Source organism: Tenrec ecaudatus, chromosome 5, assembly GCF_050624435.1.
Source record: "Tenrec ecaudatus isolate mTenEca1 chromosome 5, mTenEca1.hap1, whole genome shotgun sequence".
In the NCBI taxonomy this organism is placed as follows: domain Eukaryota; kingdom Metazoa; phylum Chordata; class Mammalia; order Afrosoricida; family Tenrecidae; genus Tenrec; species Tenrec ecaudatus.
Genome location: NC_134534.1, coordinates 153,507,753 through 153,526,788, shown reverse-complemented (window position 1 = coordinate 153,526,788; position 19,036 = coordinate 153,507,753). Strand labels below are relative to the sequence as shown.

Genomic DNA, 19,036 nt, shown 5'->3' with positions numbered 1-19,036 from the left:
TGAATATTATCCACAAAGAAAGCAAAACAGCAATGATGAGGTCAAAGAACTGAAAAGAATATTTCAACGGGCAGCTTGAGAAGACAAAGCCAAATATAATGAAATGTTCTAAGACCTAGAGTTAGAAAATCCAAAAGGAAGACCATGCTGAGCATACCTTAAACTGAAAGAACACACGAAAAAAAAAATCAAGTCTCGAGTTGCAATATTGAAAGATTCAATGGAAAAAGTATTGAATGACACAGGAAACTTTTTAAAAAAGGAAAAAAAATACTAAAAAGTCACTGTACTAAAAGAACTAGTCAGTCCTTTCAAAAGGGGGCATATAAGCAAGAATCAGTGGTACTGAAGGAAAATGGCCAAGCTGCACTGAAGGCATGAGCCAAAATCAAGGCTCCAGAAATTGATAGAATGCTGAATGAAATGTTTTAACAAGCCAATGAAGCACTGGGAGCACTTATACTTTAATGGCAAGAAATTTGGAAGACAGCTATTTGACCACCTAATTGAAAGAGATCTTTGTACCCATTCTAAAGAAAGGTGAACTAACCGAATGCATAAATTCGAGAACACTATCACTGATATCACATGCAAGCAAAATTTTGCGGATCATCCAACCATGGTTTCAGCAATACATTAACAGTGAGCTGCCAGAGGTTCAGGCCAGATTCAGAAAAGGACATCATGAACAAGGGATATCACTCCTAACAACAGATGGATCTGGGCTGGAAGCAGAGAATACCAGAAAGATGTTTACTTGTGTTTGACTGACTATGCAAAGGCATTTCACTGTGTGGATCATCATAAACTATGGGCAGCCTAGAGAAGAGTTGTAATTCAATGGGTGCATGAGCAAATGTGGTGAAGAAAGCTGATGGTGCCCAGCTAACAAAAGATATAGCATCTGGGGTCTTAAAGACTTGAAGGTAAACAAGCGGCCATCTAGCTCAGAAGCAACAAAGCCCACATGGAAGAAACACACCAGCCTGTGTGATTACAAGGTGCCAAAGGGATCAGTTATCAGGCATCAAAGAACAAAAAATCGTATCATTGTGTGCTCACCTCCCAAATATGATCACTGAAGACAAAGGGGTGCATAAGCAAATGTGGTGAAGAAAGCTGATGGTGCCCAGCTATCAAAAGATAAAGTGTCGGGGGTCTTAAAGGCTTGAAGGTAAAGAAGCAGCCATCTAGCTCGGAAGCAATAAAGCCCACATGGAAGAAGCACACTAGCCTGTGTGATCAAGAGGTGTCGAAGGCATGAGATATCAGGCATCACAGAACAAACTCATATTGTGACTGAGGGGGAGTAGTGACCCCAAGCCCATCTGTAGGCAACTGGACATCCCCTTACAGAAGGGTCACAGGGAGGAGATGAACCAGTCAAGATGCAGTGTGGCAATGATGAAACATACAACTTTCCTCTAGTTCATAAATGCTTCCTTCCCACCTACTATCATGATCCCAATTCTACCTTACAAATCTGGCTAGATCAGAGGATGTACACTGGTACAGATAAGAACTGGAAATACAGGGAATCCAGGATGGATGATTCCTTCAGGACCAGTGGTGAGAGTGGCAATACCGGGAGGGTGGGGTAGAGAGGGAGAACTGATCATCAGGATCTACATAGAACCTCCTCCCTGGGGGACGGACAATGGAGGAGGGGGTGAGGGGAGACGTCAGACAGTGTAAGATATGACAAAATAATTTATAAATTATGAAGGGTTTGTGAGGGAGGGGAAAGCGGGGAGGGAAGGGGGAAAATGAAGTGATGCTAGGGGCTTATGTGGAGAGCAAATGTTTTGAGAATGATGAGGGCAATGAATGTACAAATGTACTTTATACAATTGATGTAAGTGTAGATTGTGATAAAAGTTGTATGAGCCCCCAATAAAATTATTTTAAAAACACACACACAAAAAGAATCGTAATTCAAGAACACTTCATTGTGTTTATGTGGGACCTGCACATGGATGATGTAGTTGTGTGAACAGAACAAGGAATGTTCTGCATGTCTGAATGCATGTTTAATATCAGAAAAGGTATGTTTCAGGGTTGTATTCTCTCTTCAAGCTGTATGCTAAGCAAATAATCAGAGAAGGTGGATTATATCAGGATTGGAGGAAGGCTTCTTAACCTGCAATATGCAGATGACACCACCTTACTTGCTGAAAGGGAGGGGAGTTGAAGGACTTGCTGGTGAAGATCCAAGATTGCAGCAGCATGGATTACAATTCAATGTAAAGAAGACCCGAATCCTCACCACTAGAACAGTTGGTAACATGGTAAATGGAGACAAGATTGAAGTTGACAAGGATTGCATCTTGGTAGGCGGAGGGGCAGTGAGAAAGAGGAAGGTCCTGGATGGGGTGGACTGACACAGTGGGCGCAGCAGTGGGCTCACACTGAAGAAGAACTGGAAAGTTGGCACAGGACGAGGGGTGTCTCCGTTCCATCGTACAGGATCACCTGGTCAGAATTGACCCTGTGGCATCTGACAACTAACAACTCTGTGAGGTTCACACCCATCACCCTTTTCTGAAGGTCCTTCCTATAATCATACTATTTTTTAATTAAAAGATAATTTTATTGGGGGCTCTTACAACTCATAACAATCCATACATCAGTTATATCAAGCATATTTATACATATGTTGCTATCATTCTTTTTTAGACATTTACTTTCAATTGAGCCCTTGGTATCAGCTCTTCTTTTTTCCCTCGCCCACCCCAATCATACATTTTTATAAATTAAGCGAGTGGGCTGGAATAGCTTTGTTTACTTTATTCATTCATTTTATGATAAAACCCCTAAAATATTATTTTAGTAAAATAACGAATAAAATACAGGTAAGTCACAGCTGTCTTTTATTTATTTATTTATTTGGTTGGTTGGTTTTGTTTTTTAGCTGTCTTTTATTTTTAAAGCCTTCAAAATATCATATTCTAATGTTAATATGGTAAAATAAGCATTTATGTCATTAGAAACTTTTAAAATTTTATTCTGTGCATCTTTGGCACCTAAACCATGATCATTTATTTCAATTATATCACTTTTTCCTGTTCACAGTACTTTTCCTCCTTTAAACTGAAAGACTTTTGGTCTGATTTCCCGTCAGGATGTTTGGCAAAGCCTTACGATCATATGTAATAATAAGATTTTCCCCAAGCCCACTGACACTCTGGACCTTCAGCTTAAAGGTGGGAATTAAATCTAGCTCACAGGTTTGGTTATCTTACTATCCAAGATGGGTCCTTAGCAATTTTTACATTCTCTGGTCCAAGTAAAGCCAACCCATGTGTGCACTTTCCAATGCCAAGGTACCTAGAAAGAAGTAAAAGATGAGCAATCAGTACTATTTCTAACATTAAGAGTTTTGTTTCTAATTAATATTAAGCCACCCCATGTATACTCACTTATGGCTCACATCGATAAGCTTGTCGTGACTGACGGCAAAGAGCTGCTCCCGATGTGCCTGCTTCACCTCGTCAGCCAGTCCATACAAGAAATGGTCCATACCTGAAAGTTAAATTATGGTACAAATGGAGTAGCTGGCTAGAGTGGCTAGACTCTTGGTTGGGATTATGACATGGTTACATGGACAAGTTTATGTGCATATTTCAAAAAAGGGGGGAAATATATCTACATGTTCTATATTCAAATTAAGCTTAACTTTCTCTCATTCCATCTTGACCTCATCTCAGAACCTCGCTGACTCCTCACTTTTGAACGTAGGAAAAAGAAAGAGTAAAAGTCACATAAGGTTGATAGAAACAAAATGACCACATGTGTCATGTCAAAACATTCTCCTTCAGCCCCATCTAGCTACTTATTTTACCGTATACGGTACTTAGCCTTTCTGGGCCGCTCATTTAAACTCTACAATGACAGAAACCAACATGTCTGTGTCTGAGGGAATAAATGAAAATGACATCCAGGTGTCTGTTTCTAAGGTCAACGTTTAAGTTGTCAGATGTAAAAACTCATATATAAAGAAAAAGGGAAGGGAGATGGGGTGGTTTTTCTGAAATGGTACGCGCTGCTGCTCTTGCTCATTCACGCGGAGAGCAGCAAGTCTTCCTGTGCTTGGGAAGAAGACTTAGTTGCCTGGAATTCTGTCAGGCACAATAGCATATCGAGGTTCTGAAGAACTCAAAATACCTTTGTCTGAGGGCGCCACAGGAGCATCCACACCCGAGAACACGGAAAGCTTTGCTTCATCGATGTCTTGCTGTGTGAATTTTCCAGACTTAGCCCAGTCAACAGCTTTGCCGAAGGCCTGGAGAGTTTCTATTGAGTTTGGATCCCTAGAAATGTCATGAAGTTAAACACTTAACCACTGTACACTGGGAAAACCAATCAGGGGCATACTGGCTTAAACCCTCATCATATCCTGCTCATTGGGGCTCTATTTCCATGCTGCAGAGTCCAAAGGCCCACAGGTACAAATCAAGTCCCACCAATAAAAATTTAAATCTGACCACATAAACCATTTAACACATTACCCTCTAACTACAGAAATACACCCACCTACCTATCTAACTACACCTCTGTTTTCTTCTGATTTTAACAGGACCAGAAGCCAGTGGGCTGAAGGAAAGCCTGAATTCCAATGAAATGAAGGAAAGGCTCGTGTGGTGCTGAGTCAGAACTGACTCACGGGCACAGGACATGTGGAAAAGTTAAAAGGTTAAATTATATCCAGATCTACCCAGAATAATTGACACAGTATGTATGGTTGAACCAATAGATACTTTGTCTAAAAGGAAAGAAAGCCTCCATGGGCCCTTGTTTATATAAACATAGCAATCAACCTGTCTTCTGGTACAGATGCCAAGAGTCATTCCCTCTCTAAAAGAGATGGCCCTGGCACAAATCAGCTGACCAAGTTTTACAGTCAAGGGCAAAGGGACAAGTGGATCAAAGTGTAAAAACCTAAGCCTAAATTTAGTGTGTAAAAAATATACTTTCCAGGACACAGGAGAGAAAATTAATAATTACTCTAAACAAAGTGAAATCGTCTTGTAGCTTTGGAAATTTAAAGAGAACAATCCCCACGAAGGCTACATAGCTACAGAAATTCAAAGAGGACAGTGCCCACCAAGGTGCCGATAATTGAAAGTAGCCTAGAAAGCTCTCAGAATGTCTTCTACATAAACATGCTAAGGATCCAAGTTCTATAACATATAGAATTTACATAAAGTAAAATGGTTTCTATTCTATGTCACTGTCCATAAAATCTGACAACAGAAAGGATACTGTTAGCCATGATTACGTGTTTTAAGATCTGGGGGAATAGATGATTGGAAACAATTATTCTACTAAATCCACTCCAATGCATAAAACCCTGATTCTGAGAAGAATAAATGTCAAGAACTGAAATTGTGGGTGGGTGGGTGGGTGGGGGTGGGGTGTGTGTGTGTGTGTGTGTGTGTGTGTAAACACTTACCTGTAAGAGTAAAGAGTGAATATTCCATTACGGCCAAGCTTAGCACCTCCACCGTAAGCACCACCCTTTTCCCGAATTTCTGTATGTAAGAATTTAGTAGTCATCAAGCGTGCAAGGATCTTAAGACTGAAATTAATAATAAAAAATGCAAGTTAAAAATATTACTAATATGGATAAGAATATTACTAATAGATTATACAGCTTCAAAGACAAATAGAGAATGACATCAAATTAGAGAGAGTCAAGTTGTAGAGTAAGGCATACCAATGGTCCCATTATCTAATACAACAACAAAACACAAAACTGAGAGAAATGCAAATAATAATAATTTTCAAATTGTTTCCTTCAAGTCCAGGAAATGGGAAGTAGGAGTTAAGAGTCAGAGGAAAGGGGATAAAAACATTTCCCTCAAACATTTTAATCTGTGTAACTAGCTGAACTTGTGAGGTCAGCTGTTCAAACCACCAGCCGCTGCGAGGGAGAAAAGAGGTACAGTCTCAGAAGCCAGCAGGGTCACTTCTACTCTGACTTGTAGGGTCACCATGAGGCAGAACTGACTCCTGGCAGGGAATTTTTTTTCTTTTTCTTTTGGTTTATATTAATTTTTAAAATTGGGTCAAGTAAAACACAAATGTTATATTGCTAAGGCAGAGACATCTAATTAGATGTCCTATAGCGGAAAATGTCGGGGGGGGGGGGGCGACAGAAACTAATATAAATCTCTTGGACTGACTTTTACAGGAGTCCCTCCCTATGTAACATTCGATAAACTAAGCCTGCTTTCTGCTAACAGTGGCAACAGTTGATGCCCTGGAAGAGAAGACGGGACCACTCGAGAGCAGGGCCAAGTTCTACCTGACAGGCCAGCCAACCCTGTGGCGCTGGAGGCGATGCCTGGGCAACGTCTGACGGGAAGAAACAGGTGTGTCATGTCTATGGTAAGCACTCAGGTCCCAAATCACACTACCTGCAGAACTCACCTTACTCTAAAAACAATGATGAGAATACACTAAATGAAGAAGTAAGTGCTGGGATGAAACACAATGGGAACACAACAGAGCAGCAAGGGGAGCAGAGCAATGAAGTCTCAGAGGAATCCCAACAACAGACTTCAGGGGCAGGGCATGGCATATTCTTAAGGGCCAACAGACAGACCTGGAACTATTTATAGGCTTTTTAAATTTTTTCATGTCTATCTATATAAGATAGGATAAAAAAATCCCAAGGAAGAAACAACATGACTGACGGTTCTGGGAGCGGGGACAAGGGAGAAGGGGAGGTGAGGGAATGGAAGGGGGGAGCCAACAAACTCAGGGACAAGGGTATAACAAGTGATCTAAAATTGATGACAAGGAGGGCGTAGAATGCCTAGTGGGGTTTGATCATGTGCAATGTAGCTGAGAGGAATTACTGAAAGCTGAATGAAGGTATAACATGATAGTGGGACAAGAGGAAAGTAAAAGGAAATAGAGGTAAGAAGTAGGAGGCAAAAGACATTTATGGAGGTATAAATACAAGCATGTACATATGTAAATATATTTATATATAACAATAGGAATATAGGTTTATATACATATATTTATAAGCTAAGTATTAAGGTAGCAGACGAACATTGGGCCTCTACTAAAGTACTCCTTCAACATAAGAACACATTGTTCTATTATCCAGCCTTCTGTGATGCTCACGTTCCCGACACTATCACTGATGATAAAATGGGTGCATAAGCAAATATGGTGAAGAAAGCTGACGGTGCCCAGCTATCAAAAGATATAGCATCTGGAGTCTTAAAAGTTTGAGATAAACAAGCGGCCATCTAGCTGAGAAGCAACAAAGCCCACATGGAAGAAGCACACTAGCCTGTGTGATCACAAGTTGCCAACAAAACCATCAAGACGTAAAACAAACAATCCCTACGATGTGAACAAGGAAGGCCGGAGTGGACACCCAAAGCCCATCTTTAAACAATTAGACATCCCCTCACAGAAGGGTAACAAGGAAGGGACGAGACAGCCAGGTGCAGTATAGCACCAACAAAACATACAACATCCCTCTAGTTCTTTAATGCTTCCTCCCTCCAACTATCATGACCCCAGAGCATGTACGCTAGTACAGATAAGAGCTCTCAACACATGGAATCCAGGACAGACAAATCCCTCAGGAACAATAATGGGGAATAGCAATACCATGAGGGCAGGGGGAAGTGGGGTCAGGAAGGAGGAAGCAACTCAGTGATCGACATATAACCTCTCCTCCCCCAGGGTGATGAACAGAAACATGGGCAAAGTGAGACAGCGGACGGTGTAAGATATGAAAATAATAATAAGTTATAAATTATCAAGGATTCATGAGGGTGGAAGAGTGTGGGGAGGGAGGGGAAGAACAGGAAGGAGGGGAAAAAAGAGAAACTGATACCACGTGCTCAAGAAGAAAATGTTGAAAAAGACATGAAAAAAATAACAATAATTTATAAATCATCAAGGGTTCATGAGGAAGGGAGAAAGAGGGAGGGGGAAATGAGGAGCTGATACTAAGGGTTCAAGAAGAAAGAAAATGTTTGAAAACAATGATGGCAAATATGCTTGAGACAATGGATGTATGTATGTATTGATTGTGATAAGAGTTGTATGAGCCCCAATAAAATGATTTTTTTTAAGTTGAAAAAGATGATGGCAACATATATACAAATGTGCCTAATAATGATGGCTATATCGATTGATATGAGCCCCCAATAAAATAATTTATTTAAATAAAATTTTAAAAGACAAATTAAATAAACAAACAATTAGCAGCGTATTCATAAAGATCATGATGGGGAAACAAGCCACCCTCTTCTCCTCTGAGTCAGTGGAAACATGAAGGGCCCAGATCGCATTGCGATTTCATTGACAGTTTCCACAGAAGTATTAATCTGTTGGAAATTAAAAGAAAGTAAAAATGCCAACACTTTGACGTGCAATGCCTATGAAGAACAGTGTTTCTAGACTTGCCATAAGACTAGTTTTATCTCTGTAAAGATTTAGAAATTACTTGTATGGGTTATAAGGAGCCAGGGGTGGCATATGCAGGTAAGGGTGGAGCTGCTCACTGTGAGGTCAGCAGTTCGAACCCACAAGCCTTTCAGATGAACCATGTGAGGGCTGACTTTGGTGGCAAGCGCACCAATGGTGATTCTATGGTCCTGAGCCACGTTTCTTCATCAGTCAACTGTGGGCCTTCCCTCTCTTGCCTTCTCTTTGAGGTCTTTACAATCTTCCTTAAAATGCTTGATTTGTCTGAAAACTACTGTTTTATGTAGCAGGGCAATCTAGTACACTTGCTGAAAGCTTCCATGATTTCAGAAGGTGTTCACTTAAAACTTGTTTGAAATTTGATCGACTGTGTTTCTCCACACCACAAAAATTACCCTTTTTTTAAGGTGCCCTAAAGGAGACAAAATGGAGCTTTGATGGTGCTGTGGACCCGACGTTGGGTTGCTAACCCATATGGTTGAGAATGAGGGGGGGTCAAAGCGGAGCCCCAAAACCCATCTGTAGACAATGGGACAATTGGACATCCTCTCCAGAAGCGTCACAAGGAAGGGATGAGTCAATCAGGGTGCAGTATAGCACCGATGACACACAATATTCCTCTGCTTCTTTGAGGCTTCCTCACCCCCCACCTTCATGATCCCAGTCCTGCCTTTCAGTTCTGGCTAAACCGGATCGTGCACACTGGTAGAGATCAGAGATCACAACAAGTGGAATCCAGGTCAGAGAAACCCCTCAGGAACAGAAATGGGAATAGCGCTACCAGGGGGGTTGCAGGAAGGTGAGTAGAGGAGGGGAGGAAGGGGGAACCAATTGCAATGATCGTCACAACAGAAATGTAGGTGAAGGGAGACAGTGGATGGTGTAAAATATGAAAATAATAATTTATAATTTATCAAGGGGTCATGAGGGTGGGGGGGAGCTGATACCAAGGGCTCAAATAAAAAACATTTAGAAAACGATGATGACAACCTATGTAAAACTATGCTTGATGCAACTGAAGCATGTGATAAGAGTTGTAGGAGGCTCCAATAAAATTTTTTTAAAGGAGCTTGTAAGAGCCCCCCCAAATAAGATGAGTTTCTAAAATTATAAAATAAAAATATCTAAAAAAAATTAGAGGCAAAATTTTTTTAATTATTTGTAAATAATGTTAGGCAGTTTCTCCATGAAAATTTAATTTTTGAAGAACATTTAGGACCTGTATTTCTACCTATATATGCACTCTTTTCTATTAGACTCATGTACATTCTAGGAATCTAGACTCTAAATGCTAAGAGTAATATCACAACGGCACAGGAGTTCAAAATTTATAGTAAATCAAAAACAAAATCCCTGCTAAGTAAACCATGCCTTGTGATGTTCTAGTGTCAGAGAAGCTTTACAGAGACTGCAGACGCATCACGGACTGCGGCCCGAGGACGGTCCTGTCTGCCTTTCCAGTTCATACCTGGCGTGATCTGGATGTGTATAAGGAGCGGTTCTAACACATTCCCCAACGAAGTTCACTGGGAAAGGAAGCAGAAAATGGGTCTTCATCTGGCAGGGCTTGAAAGTAGGGTCCTGAGGAATAAAGAGGCCTCAATCAAATCAGGCTGCAATAGCGCAAAATAGCACAAATGGACAAGAGAGTCCACAGCTACTAAAAACTAGAAAATACCTGGTTTTCCTATGGAAAGCTAATGATCATTCTGTCATTCTATAGAATGTCGCACTTTATAAGTAGCATGCAATATACTAACCCTAACACGGTGCTTTCCAATATAATTCTCAGTGTTAGGATTATTTCATGACGCCAGTCATTAGATCTCGCCTTTATTTTCCCTCACAAATATGGTACACTGCTATGTTATCACTATGCTGTAGGATTCACCAAACCAAATGGTAGCATTAGTGTGGTAGTTACATAATCTGGTAGAGGATTATGAGTGAAGGGGTGGAGTCTGACCTGTCAATCAAGATATAACCAAAGAAGCTTCTGTGTGAGCATGGCCTTCTCCTGAGAATTCTGGGAACTCCTGTATTTCTCCTGGGAGGCAGGTGGCACTTCTCTCTCTGCTCACTTCCTGCAGGATCTCCCTGAGGCAAAGCCACATGGACCCACCCTGATGCAGCTCTGGGAACTGGAGGAACCACATAGAGATGCCTGCCACCGCTGAGATACTCCACCCACTGACCTGTGATCTTCCTGCATTCAGCGTCACTGCCTGTGTTTCGTGAGTCTGAAGTGGACTTCATAGATTGGTATCAGACATATGGGCTAATATCAGACTTATGGACTTGATTTGGACTGGGCTGGGATGCTTTCTCAATATTCAACTGCTCTTGTATATAAACCTCTTTCTTAAACACATACGAGTCTCCCTGGATTTGTTTCTCTCGTCTACGCAGAGTAACACAGCTGGCAGTGCTGAATAAGTAAGAAGAGATGACACTGCTGAAGTGATGGAGAATTAGCACTGACTCATCATGGGAAGTTATACCAAAATAAAGGCAAACCGCACTGAAGAGAGCACGTGGAGGAAGAGCTCATTCCTGAGGGCATCCACTCAGCCTGGTCCTAAGGCACAAAGGGCTCCGGGTGGCCGTGATGAGAAGCTACAATGAGCTAGCAATTCTAAGAGAAAAAGCTGTCACACTCACAAAGCCTGTGCCACAAGCTGGGTTTATTCTGAAGTTCTGCTGGTTGTATTAACTCACTATGATTAGCTTCCTAATGATGTGGGAGCCACTGGCAGGGGAACTTCCACTAGGTCCACTAGGTGCGGGTTTCTGAAAACAAAGATGTCCAAGCGTAAGTGTGAAAAGTCGACCATTCACTTGAAGTAACTAACAAGGTAGCGTTTAAACAATTCACAGCATTGACAACAGTGTTTAAGCAGATATGTTTGAGTCTTTGCACCACAAAGGCAAACATCTGAAGTTGTTTCCCCCACCTACCCACTGATATTCAAGTTCTCTAGTAATAAAATTGCCTCCAGATATGTTCAATTGTTGGGCTATAATCAGAAATAGCACAAAACACCCCCTTTTTACACTCTATTTTTTAAATTAGTTAATGAGTCAGTGTGGAAAGGCAAGTACACAGCAGACCACCGTAAATGGAATGATGGATGTAGAAATATAAGATAAAAGCTATCAGAAATAACTCCTATGAAAAAAAAAGTAACTCCAGAGACCATCCAGCTACATAGGGCAAGAATCTAGGAGCTGGCAAGTGTGCAATAACCTACTTTGCAAATTAATCAAACGAATGAGGCTTCCACTCGATACAATTATTCTTGATACAATTATTCAAGAGAGAAATCCTGACACAGGAGTCACGCTGAGACTGCCTTTAGGAAAGCCCTACAGACAGCAGTGAGACAGACTTCACTAGCCACTGCGTTCGGCTAGTGGAGACGCTGTATTCCAACCAAAGTCTGTCTTCCCTCCCAAGGAACGGGCTTCACACGGAAGCAATAAGCTGGGAACACAGGCTAACCACAGCGTTTGAATTCATTGCTTCAGGCGAGCACTGGATCCTCCTATGCTTGTTTCTTTACCTGTACTTATACACAGAATACACGATTATATGTAAATCTTTACACTGAGATTTGGCACATGTAAAGTGCCCTGTTACTACTGACTGTATTTATCATTACCTCAATCACATGTGGACGGACAGGTTTTCGTTCTTTCTTACTTCGACCAAGGTTTTTAATGAAGCTTTCTACGACTTTTGCCGTCTGAGACATCTGCTGAGGAGTTGCATTCACCGAACACCTGTTTAAAAATGTACATGTCCCTTACTATAAAAAATACTATCTTACCAACTACACTTTCAATCAATAGCACAAAAATAAATGTATCATTTTTATATCAAACGATACTCAAAAGTGACAAAAAGGAACAGGAGCCGAGGACAGAAAGGATGCCATCCTCCATCTCTGGCGTGCTTCCCAGCTGCTGTGAAACCCGCTCACTCACGCCAGGGCACGGGAGCTCACATAGGAGCAGCTGAGACAAGACTGATTTCTGGAATCAAACGTTTGTCTTCTTCTGGAAAAGTAGAGAGACTACAGATATCCAGATCTCTCAGTAATGACTCCATATGTACACTATCAGAACATTACAAACCAAGACAAGTATATTATCAGAACACTATAAACGTAAATGAACCGTTTGAAAAGTAAAAACTGGCTGTTAAAATAGCAAATTACCATATATACTCAATGTATAAGCCGAGTTTTTCAGCACATTTTTATTGTAGTGTTGGTGGTAAAATTAGATGCCTTGGCTTATATTCAGGTCGGCTTACACTCGAATATATACAATATATTATATGTAGCAAAAAATCTACCAGGCTTTCCAAAATATCATCTTATAACCCTTTTAAATTATATAGGGACACAAATACCATCAACTACAAGTTATATAAAATATACAAAGCACTGATGATGTATAATTTTTTCCCTTCTATCCTAGATCCTAAATTTACTTTGGTTAAATGAACAGCTCGTATCATTAAAGTAATGCTAGCTATAAAGTCTAAGTACTATACTCAGATTATTTCTCTTAATCCTTACAAAAACTTGAAAAGTGGGGTTTCTTGGCAAAGAAAGCTAAATATCCAAATGGTCAAGGGACCCACCCTAGCTCCACGTGTTAGACTTGGAGCCATTACCCAGGGCTCACTGACAAGGTCGCTGTGCACTGACCACTGTGTCTCACCCCTCAGACTTAGAGAATTTACCCCTTAGAATCTGCCCATGATTTCCAGCACTTTTATTCAGCTTCAAAAATCCATTGTATAACTAAGCAACTAGAAGTTTTTCTCAAACGATTATTTTGTGGTTTTATTTTTGATTTGAGCAATTTATTCTCTACAAGATTTCTCATTTCCATAACTTTGCTTATGATTTGGGAAGCAATTTAATGTTAAATGTTTGCAACAAACCCTTATTTTGCAGTACTATGATTAAATTAGCTTGATTTTCCCCTTATCTCTCATAATATTAAACTTTAAAATATAATCCTTCCCCCTCCATACCCAGAAAATAAATCATCTGAAGCCTCTAGTTAATTGCTAACCAGTACCAACATCAACGTGTATTGTTATCATGAATGTAAGTTTATGTAATTATAGTTTGGGGCAAAAAACTTCTAAACATCACACTGAACCAAGTGGGATGAACCATGAGCTCTACGATTCGTGAGTCATGATTTGCCATGAAGCATGCAGCCTTACCTCAGGTTATCACAGTTTAGCACGTGTTTCTGGATACGTGGGAGCTTCCTCAGGACTGGTTTGATATCTGTCATTTCAGAAATTCTCTTCATTAATCTGACCTACATCAAAGAGATCCAATACTCAGATATCACTGGCAGACCTCCGCCGTCTAGAACTAGAGACCCCTGAGATCAGCAATATCATTTAAGCACCGGAGAGGTTCGGATTTGGGGTTGTGTGTGAGCAGACGGCTTGGGGGAAGGATTGGATTAGGAGTCCAAGTGAAAAAAAAAATCCAGTGAAATTTAGACACTTGGAAAGTTCACTTTACTAGGCATATCTTAACAGCCTTCAACTATACGAATGAACCAGAATACAAATGGGGCTACAACACATTTATTTTCACCTGATCCATCCCATTAAAGGTTTCATGGAGGTCTCCAGCAGGTGTGAGGGTTTTACTGGCTCTAATGGATGCATACAGATGACCAGAATCGGAAATGCCGTTTGCAAGCTCCTGGGCGCTCATTTTTACCAAGACTTGGAAGTGTTCTTCTTCTTCAAAGCAGGGGCTATGGACAAAGAAGAGCTACAATGAAGTCTTGGAGCAGTCTATCCATAGCCCCTCTCTATAACTGGGGGTGGGGATTATATACTTATGTTTATACCCATTTACCATGATTTGAACACCTTCAGAAATCTTACGAGTCCATAAAGATTATACATTATAGATAAAATTAGCTTAGAAAATCAACCACCACCAAAAGTGTAAAATCGTATACTTTTAGAATACTTCAGATTTAGATTTCTGACACATCCCAAGAATGAACATCTTTGGCAAATAATGTTTGTTACTTGTTAAATATTTCACTCCACAAATGCATCATATCTGGTAGATTTCGATCCAGGCAGAGAGATGAAAAAAGCACGCCCTGCATCGTAAGTGGGAAAAACAAAACAAATGGAAAAAAAAACAAACGAATTAGTTTTGAGGAAATTTTAAAAGGAAAAAGCATAAAAATAAATAAAAGGAAAAAGCAGCAGGTACTGGAGACACACGCGTTTGCGCATGCTGGGATCGAGAACTACGTTACCTGCTCGTAGGTATCTAGGTGGGAATCGTCAGGGAGCACGTGCGGAGAGACAGTCATCCCTCCCGTTTTCAGCTCTATTTGTTGGGCTTGTTCTCGGTAGTTATGAATGCCGCAGCCCAGCCTACGGACAGCAAAGAAGCACTCCCTGTATCATCAAGGACAGCTTTCCCGGGCATTTTTAAAACCATGCATTCTGATGTCCAAGATGCTTCAATAAAGTCAACCACCACAGCCTTCACAAACTTTTTAAAATGTTCTTGTTCATGTCCTAAGTGATAAAGCATTTGCATTGATAACATTTATAGATTTTAACCCTCTGTAGGTTTTCTCATACGCAGGGGATTTCACATGCTAGTCTTTGGTGGTCAGTGTCTAGCTACAAAGATATCAAAATATGCCTATCAAATTCTAAGCTTTTAAATGTTTCATACAGTCCCTATTTTATTCTTCTTCCAATATATTCTGAGACACACGATTTGCTGTTTATTGCATTTTTCCAGGGAGCATAGCCTGTGGGTTTTTAAAAAGCTGACCACGCCAGGGGTGCTGCTGCTTTGAAGGAGACATTCCAGCCAGTGCTCCAAGGACGAGAAGGAGCTTAAGTCAAGGCCCCAATGGTGCGGCTTCTCAAAAACTGCAATGTAACCAAAAAAGGACAAGCAGCGGGAACTGTTTAAAAAGAGAGAGCTTCGCAAAGGTCAAGGGCATTTCCCTTCTCATGGCATACTCAGCCAGAAGGTTCCACATTAATCTAGCTCGCTGTAAAGTGCAAATACTTTCATCTCCACAATGCAAACAAGTATAATGGGCACTGGGCCTACACATTTTGCTGTGATGGTTTGAGTTCCCTTTATTTCCTGGGAGCATAAGAAAAGAAAGTCTGCAGGCACACAGACCTACAGTGCAGCCTCCACCTGTGGCCGCTTGAAATGGAGCAGAAGCCACGGATCATGCAACAGTGTGCGTGTACTTGTGCATTTCCAAAGGCAGTTACAGGGACTATTTTACTCACACAACAATAGGAGTTATACATTCAGCTTAGCTGAGAGGCAAATTAAGGAATGAGTATACTACATGATGTTTAAGGTTAAGCCCTGGCTGACATTTTCTATTTGATTACTGATATTTTATTACAAACATTTATTTTTCAAACTCGTAAAATACTCAGCCATTGAGATACCTATATTCTCTACACTCATAAAAATTGTAGGCTATTACAGTTAGAAAACAATTTCTTCACAAAACAAGTTTTAGACAAATACAACCAAAACACTCAATCTCAATGCCACTGAGCTGCCGCCAATTCACTGCACACTTATGGGGCAAGGTAGAGCTGCTCCTGTGGGCGCCTGGGACAGTACATCTCTGTGGGCATCGAGAGCTCAGCTTTCTCCCATGGAACAGCGGTGGTTTCGAAGTGCTGGTCTTGCCATTCATTTTTTTAAATCATTTTATTAGGGGATCATACAACTCTTATCACAATCCAAACATCAATTGTGTCCAGCACATTCATACATATGTTGCCATCATCATTCTCAAAACACCTGCTTTCTACTGAGCCCTTTGCATCAGCTCCTCATTTTTTCTCCTCCCTCCCCGCAGCCCCCTCCCCCCTGGACCCTTGATAATTTATAAGTTATTATTATTTTGTCATATTTCACACCATCCAACGTCTCCCTCACCCACTTCTCCGCTGTCCGTCCCCTGGGGAGGAGGTATATGTAGGCCTTGTCATCTGTTCTCCCTTTCTCTCTCACCTTAGGGCTTGCGATTCTCAGCCCAACAAGTAACCACTACGTCACCGGGGCAGCACGCTAATACTCAAGTTTGGAATAACAAGTTTTAGTTTATTAACATAATTACTATTAATACATTCCTCTCAATGCCATTTACATACAGAAAATATACCTGAATAAAGTATATTAATACATGTCAAATCATATATACAAATGTGTTTTTATTCCAATTAGCAGACTCTTACTTGGTAAGGACACTGCAGAAAAGAGGCACATATGGCTTTAGCTCTTCAGGAAGTGTGTTTAAACTAGAAAAAGCCCGGAAGTATACCATACCATTGGTTGGCTGGGCACAGTACTGAACAGGGACTTCTCCAGCTGTAAAAACAAAAACAGGTATTTTAGTATTACTAGTAAATTTTTAATCACTTTCCAGAGTACAGGCTTAGAATGTATACTAAAAAGAGAAATGCTATTCATTTGCCATATGTAAATTGTACTTTTTTATAGATTGTAGTTTGTTGTGGTAAGAAGCTGAGAGTCTTAAATACTAAAGGTGATTCCCATTTTTAAAAGCATTTCACAGAAAAATCATGTTCTTCTGGGTTTTTAACTGTCCTAGTATCCCAGCTGGTCCTGAGCTGCCTTTATCCATCCATGTTTACTTGCACCCTAACCCTTCTCTTTAGCAGAGTGGGTTACTAGTGATTGAAAGGCCTCATTACAACGATTTCATACATCCTAAATGCCACTCATCTTTTTCTAAGACATCCTACCCACACCTATAGTAACACACACACACACACTACCTCCTTAATAAAATATTCCCGTGACCCACTTGACTCTGTATTTGGTTGATTGTATTCTGTATTGCTATGGCTACTCAATGTTATGAAAGACTGAGTAGTATGTATTATATTTTTATATCCCCAGCACAATCCCCTGAACCATACGAAATACTCAAATATTTATTGATGGCTGAGTCCTGGTGGCACAGGCTCTCCAACACATCGTCCATCTATGTCTATAACCTTCTGAAGGCCGTGTTTCTAGCCCTCCAACCCTACCCTGAAAACGTCCATGCTCTTCAACATCAGTTTTGGCAGGTTCAAGGAACTCAAGTCATGTTACTTGTAAATATTGAGTTTGGGGAGCAAAAAGAAGTTAATGGGCAAGATCAAGGGGATAGAGTGGAAGGGGTAAGGCTTCCCAAGAAAATTCTAGTAGGACAGCCCTTGCTCCCCTAGAAAAATGAGCAGGTAGACTGTCATGAGGAAAACAAATTCCTTGGCGACTTTCCTGTTCTTTTTTTCTCAGTTTTCGATTTCCTTTGAAAACACTTCCATCACAATTGCCCACAATTATCCCACCGAAGAGGAATCATCACCTTCTGAAACACCTTTCTGCCTTGAGTGTAACTGGGCCAGAAAATACCCTCAGAAACACTCTTTTGATTGAATCTATTTTTTTCCTCAAAGGTATCCTAACAAGATTAAGACAACATTACTGAGAGCACTTGTATGCAGCCATCCACTGATGACAGAGACAAGTTTGAATGTCTTTGTTTGGAATAAACCCATGCATGAAGGAATGGGAACCCAATGGCGACTTTCTGCCAGGCCCTTATATGACTCTGTAGATACTGACGTTTCACTAAAAGCAATTTCCAAACCCACTGGTGTCAAGTCGGTTCTGACTCACAGTGACCTGGAGGACAGAACAGAACGGTCCAATAGGGTTTTGCAGACTGTCAACTTCACAAGGACAGAGGGCCACATCTTCCTTTGGAGGAAGTCCTGGTGGGTTCCAACTGCCAACCTTCAGTTGGTAGCTAAGCACTTACCCGCTGCACTATCAGAGTCCTCTAAAGAAACCAGCACCCACGCAAATTGACCATGTTTGCCCACCTGCCAATGCCACCTCCAGCTCAGTGACAGGGATAGTTGGCTCGATATCTGACACTTTCAGAGCTGGTAGACAAGAGGCATCTTGCGGTTTACTTTGCTGAGTTCGTAATTCTAAGCCTGCGGACAAAAAAAGGAACATTCAGGACTATAATTCATATATGCAACTTATCTCCTTTGGATGCAACTTATCTCCTTTCCATTGATCTACCTTTTGACACATTTTGATTGTATGATAGTGTTTAATATTTCCTGCTTTCTTTCCAAATGAGGTTTTTATTTGATCATTGTTGCTTGAGCCCCCCCTTTTTTTTTTTGTATATTTTTCTGTATGGAGGGAAGTCAGTCTGGGCAGATCTATGAAGAGTACAACTGGATTAAAAATTGCCTGAGGCTAAGGGCAAAAAAGGGGAGGCTGGGGAGATGGGGAGTCAACGATAGGTATAAGAAGGAAGAAAATGTTCCCAAAGTTGACTGTGGTAATGACTGCATCACCTTAACATGAATGAAATATTGAATTGTACGATATGCTAATAATATCTTAATCAAGCTATTCAAAAACAGCTACTCCACAGCAAGTGCTAGGAGTAAATTAGTACTAAGGATATATAA

The 19,036-nt window shown here is 40.7% G+C and overlaps 1 protein-coding gene across 1 annotated transcript in view; it reads right to left on the bottom strand.

Annotated features, from left to right (window-relative positions):
• Positions 1-2,638: 2,638 nt before the first annotated feature.
• Positions 2,639-19,036, bottom strand: part of PITRM1 (pitrilysin metallopeptidase 1) — a 39,723-nt gene continuing 23,325 nt past the window's right edge. Inside the window, exons 15-27 of the mRNA XM_075550131.1 lie at positions 18,428-18,544; positions 16,766-16,898; positions 14,785-14,905; positions 14,546-14,622; positions 14,097-14,262; positions 13,709-13,809; positions 12,123-12,243; positions 11,179-11,250; positions 9,929-10,041; positions 5,453-5,578; positions 4,165-4,310; positions 3,420-3,522; positions 2,639-3,327 (exon numbers count right to left, since the gene is read on the bottom strand). Of these exons, the coding sequence (XP_075406246.1) occupies positions 3,234-3,327; positions 3,420-3,522; positions 4,165-4,310; positions 5,453-5,578; positions 9,929-10,041; positions 11,179-11,250; positions 12,123-12,243; positions 13,709-13,809; positions 14,097-14,262; positions 14,546-14,622; positions 14,785-14,905; positions 16,766-16,898; positions 18,428-18,544 (1,490 nt within the window). The 3' untranslated portion in view covers positions 2,639-3,233. The remainder of the gene's footprint in view (positions 3,328-3,419; positions 3,523-4,164; positions 4,311-5,452; positions 5,579-9,928; positions 10,042-11,178; positions 11,251-12,122; positions 12,244-13,708; positions 13,810-14,096; positions 14,263-14,545; positions 14,623-14,784; positions 14,906-16,765; positions 16,899-18,427; positions 18,545-19,036) is intronic.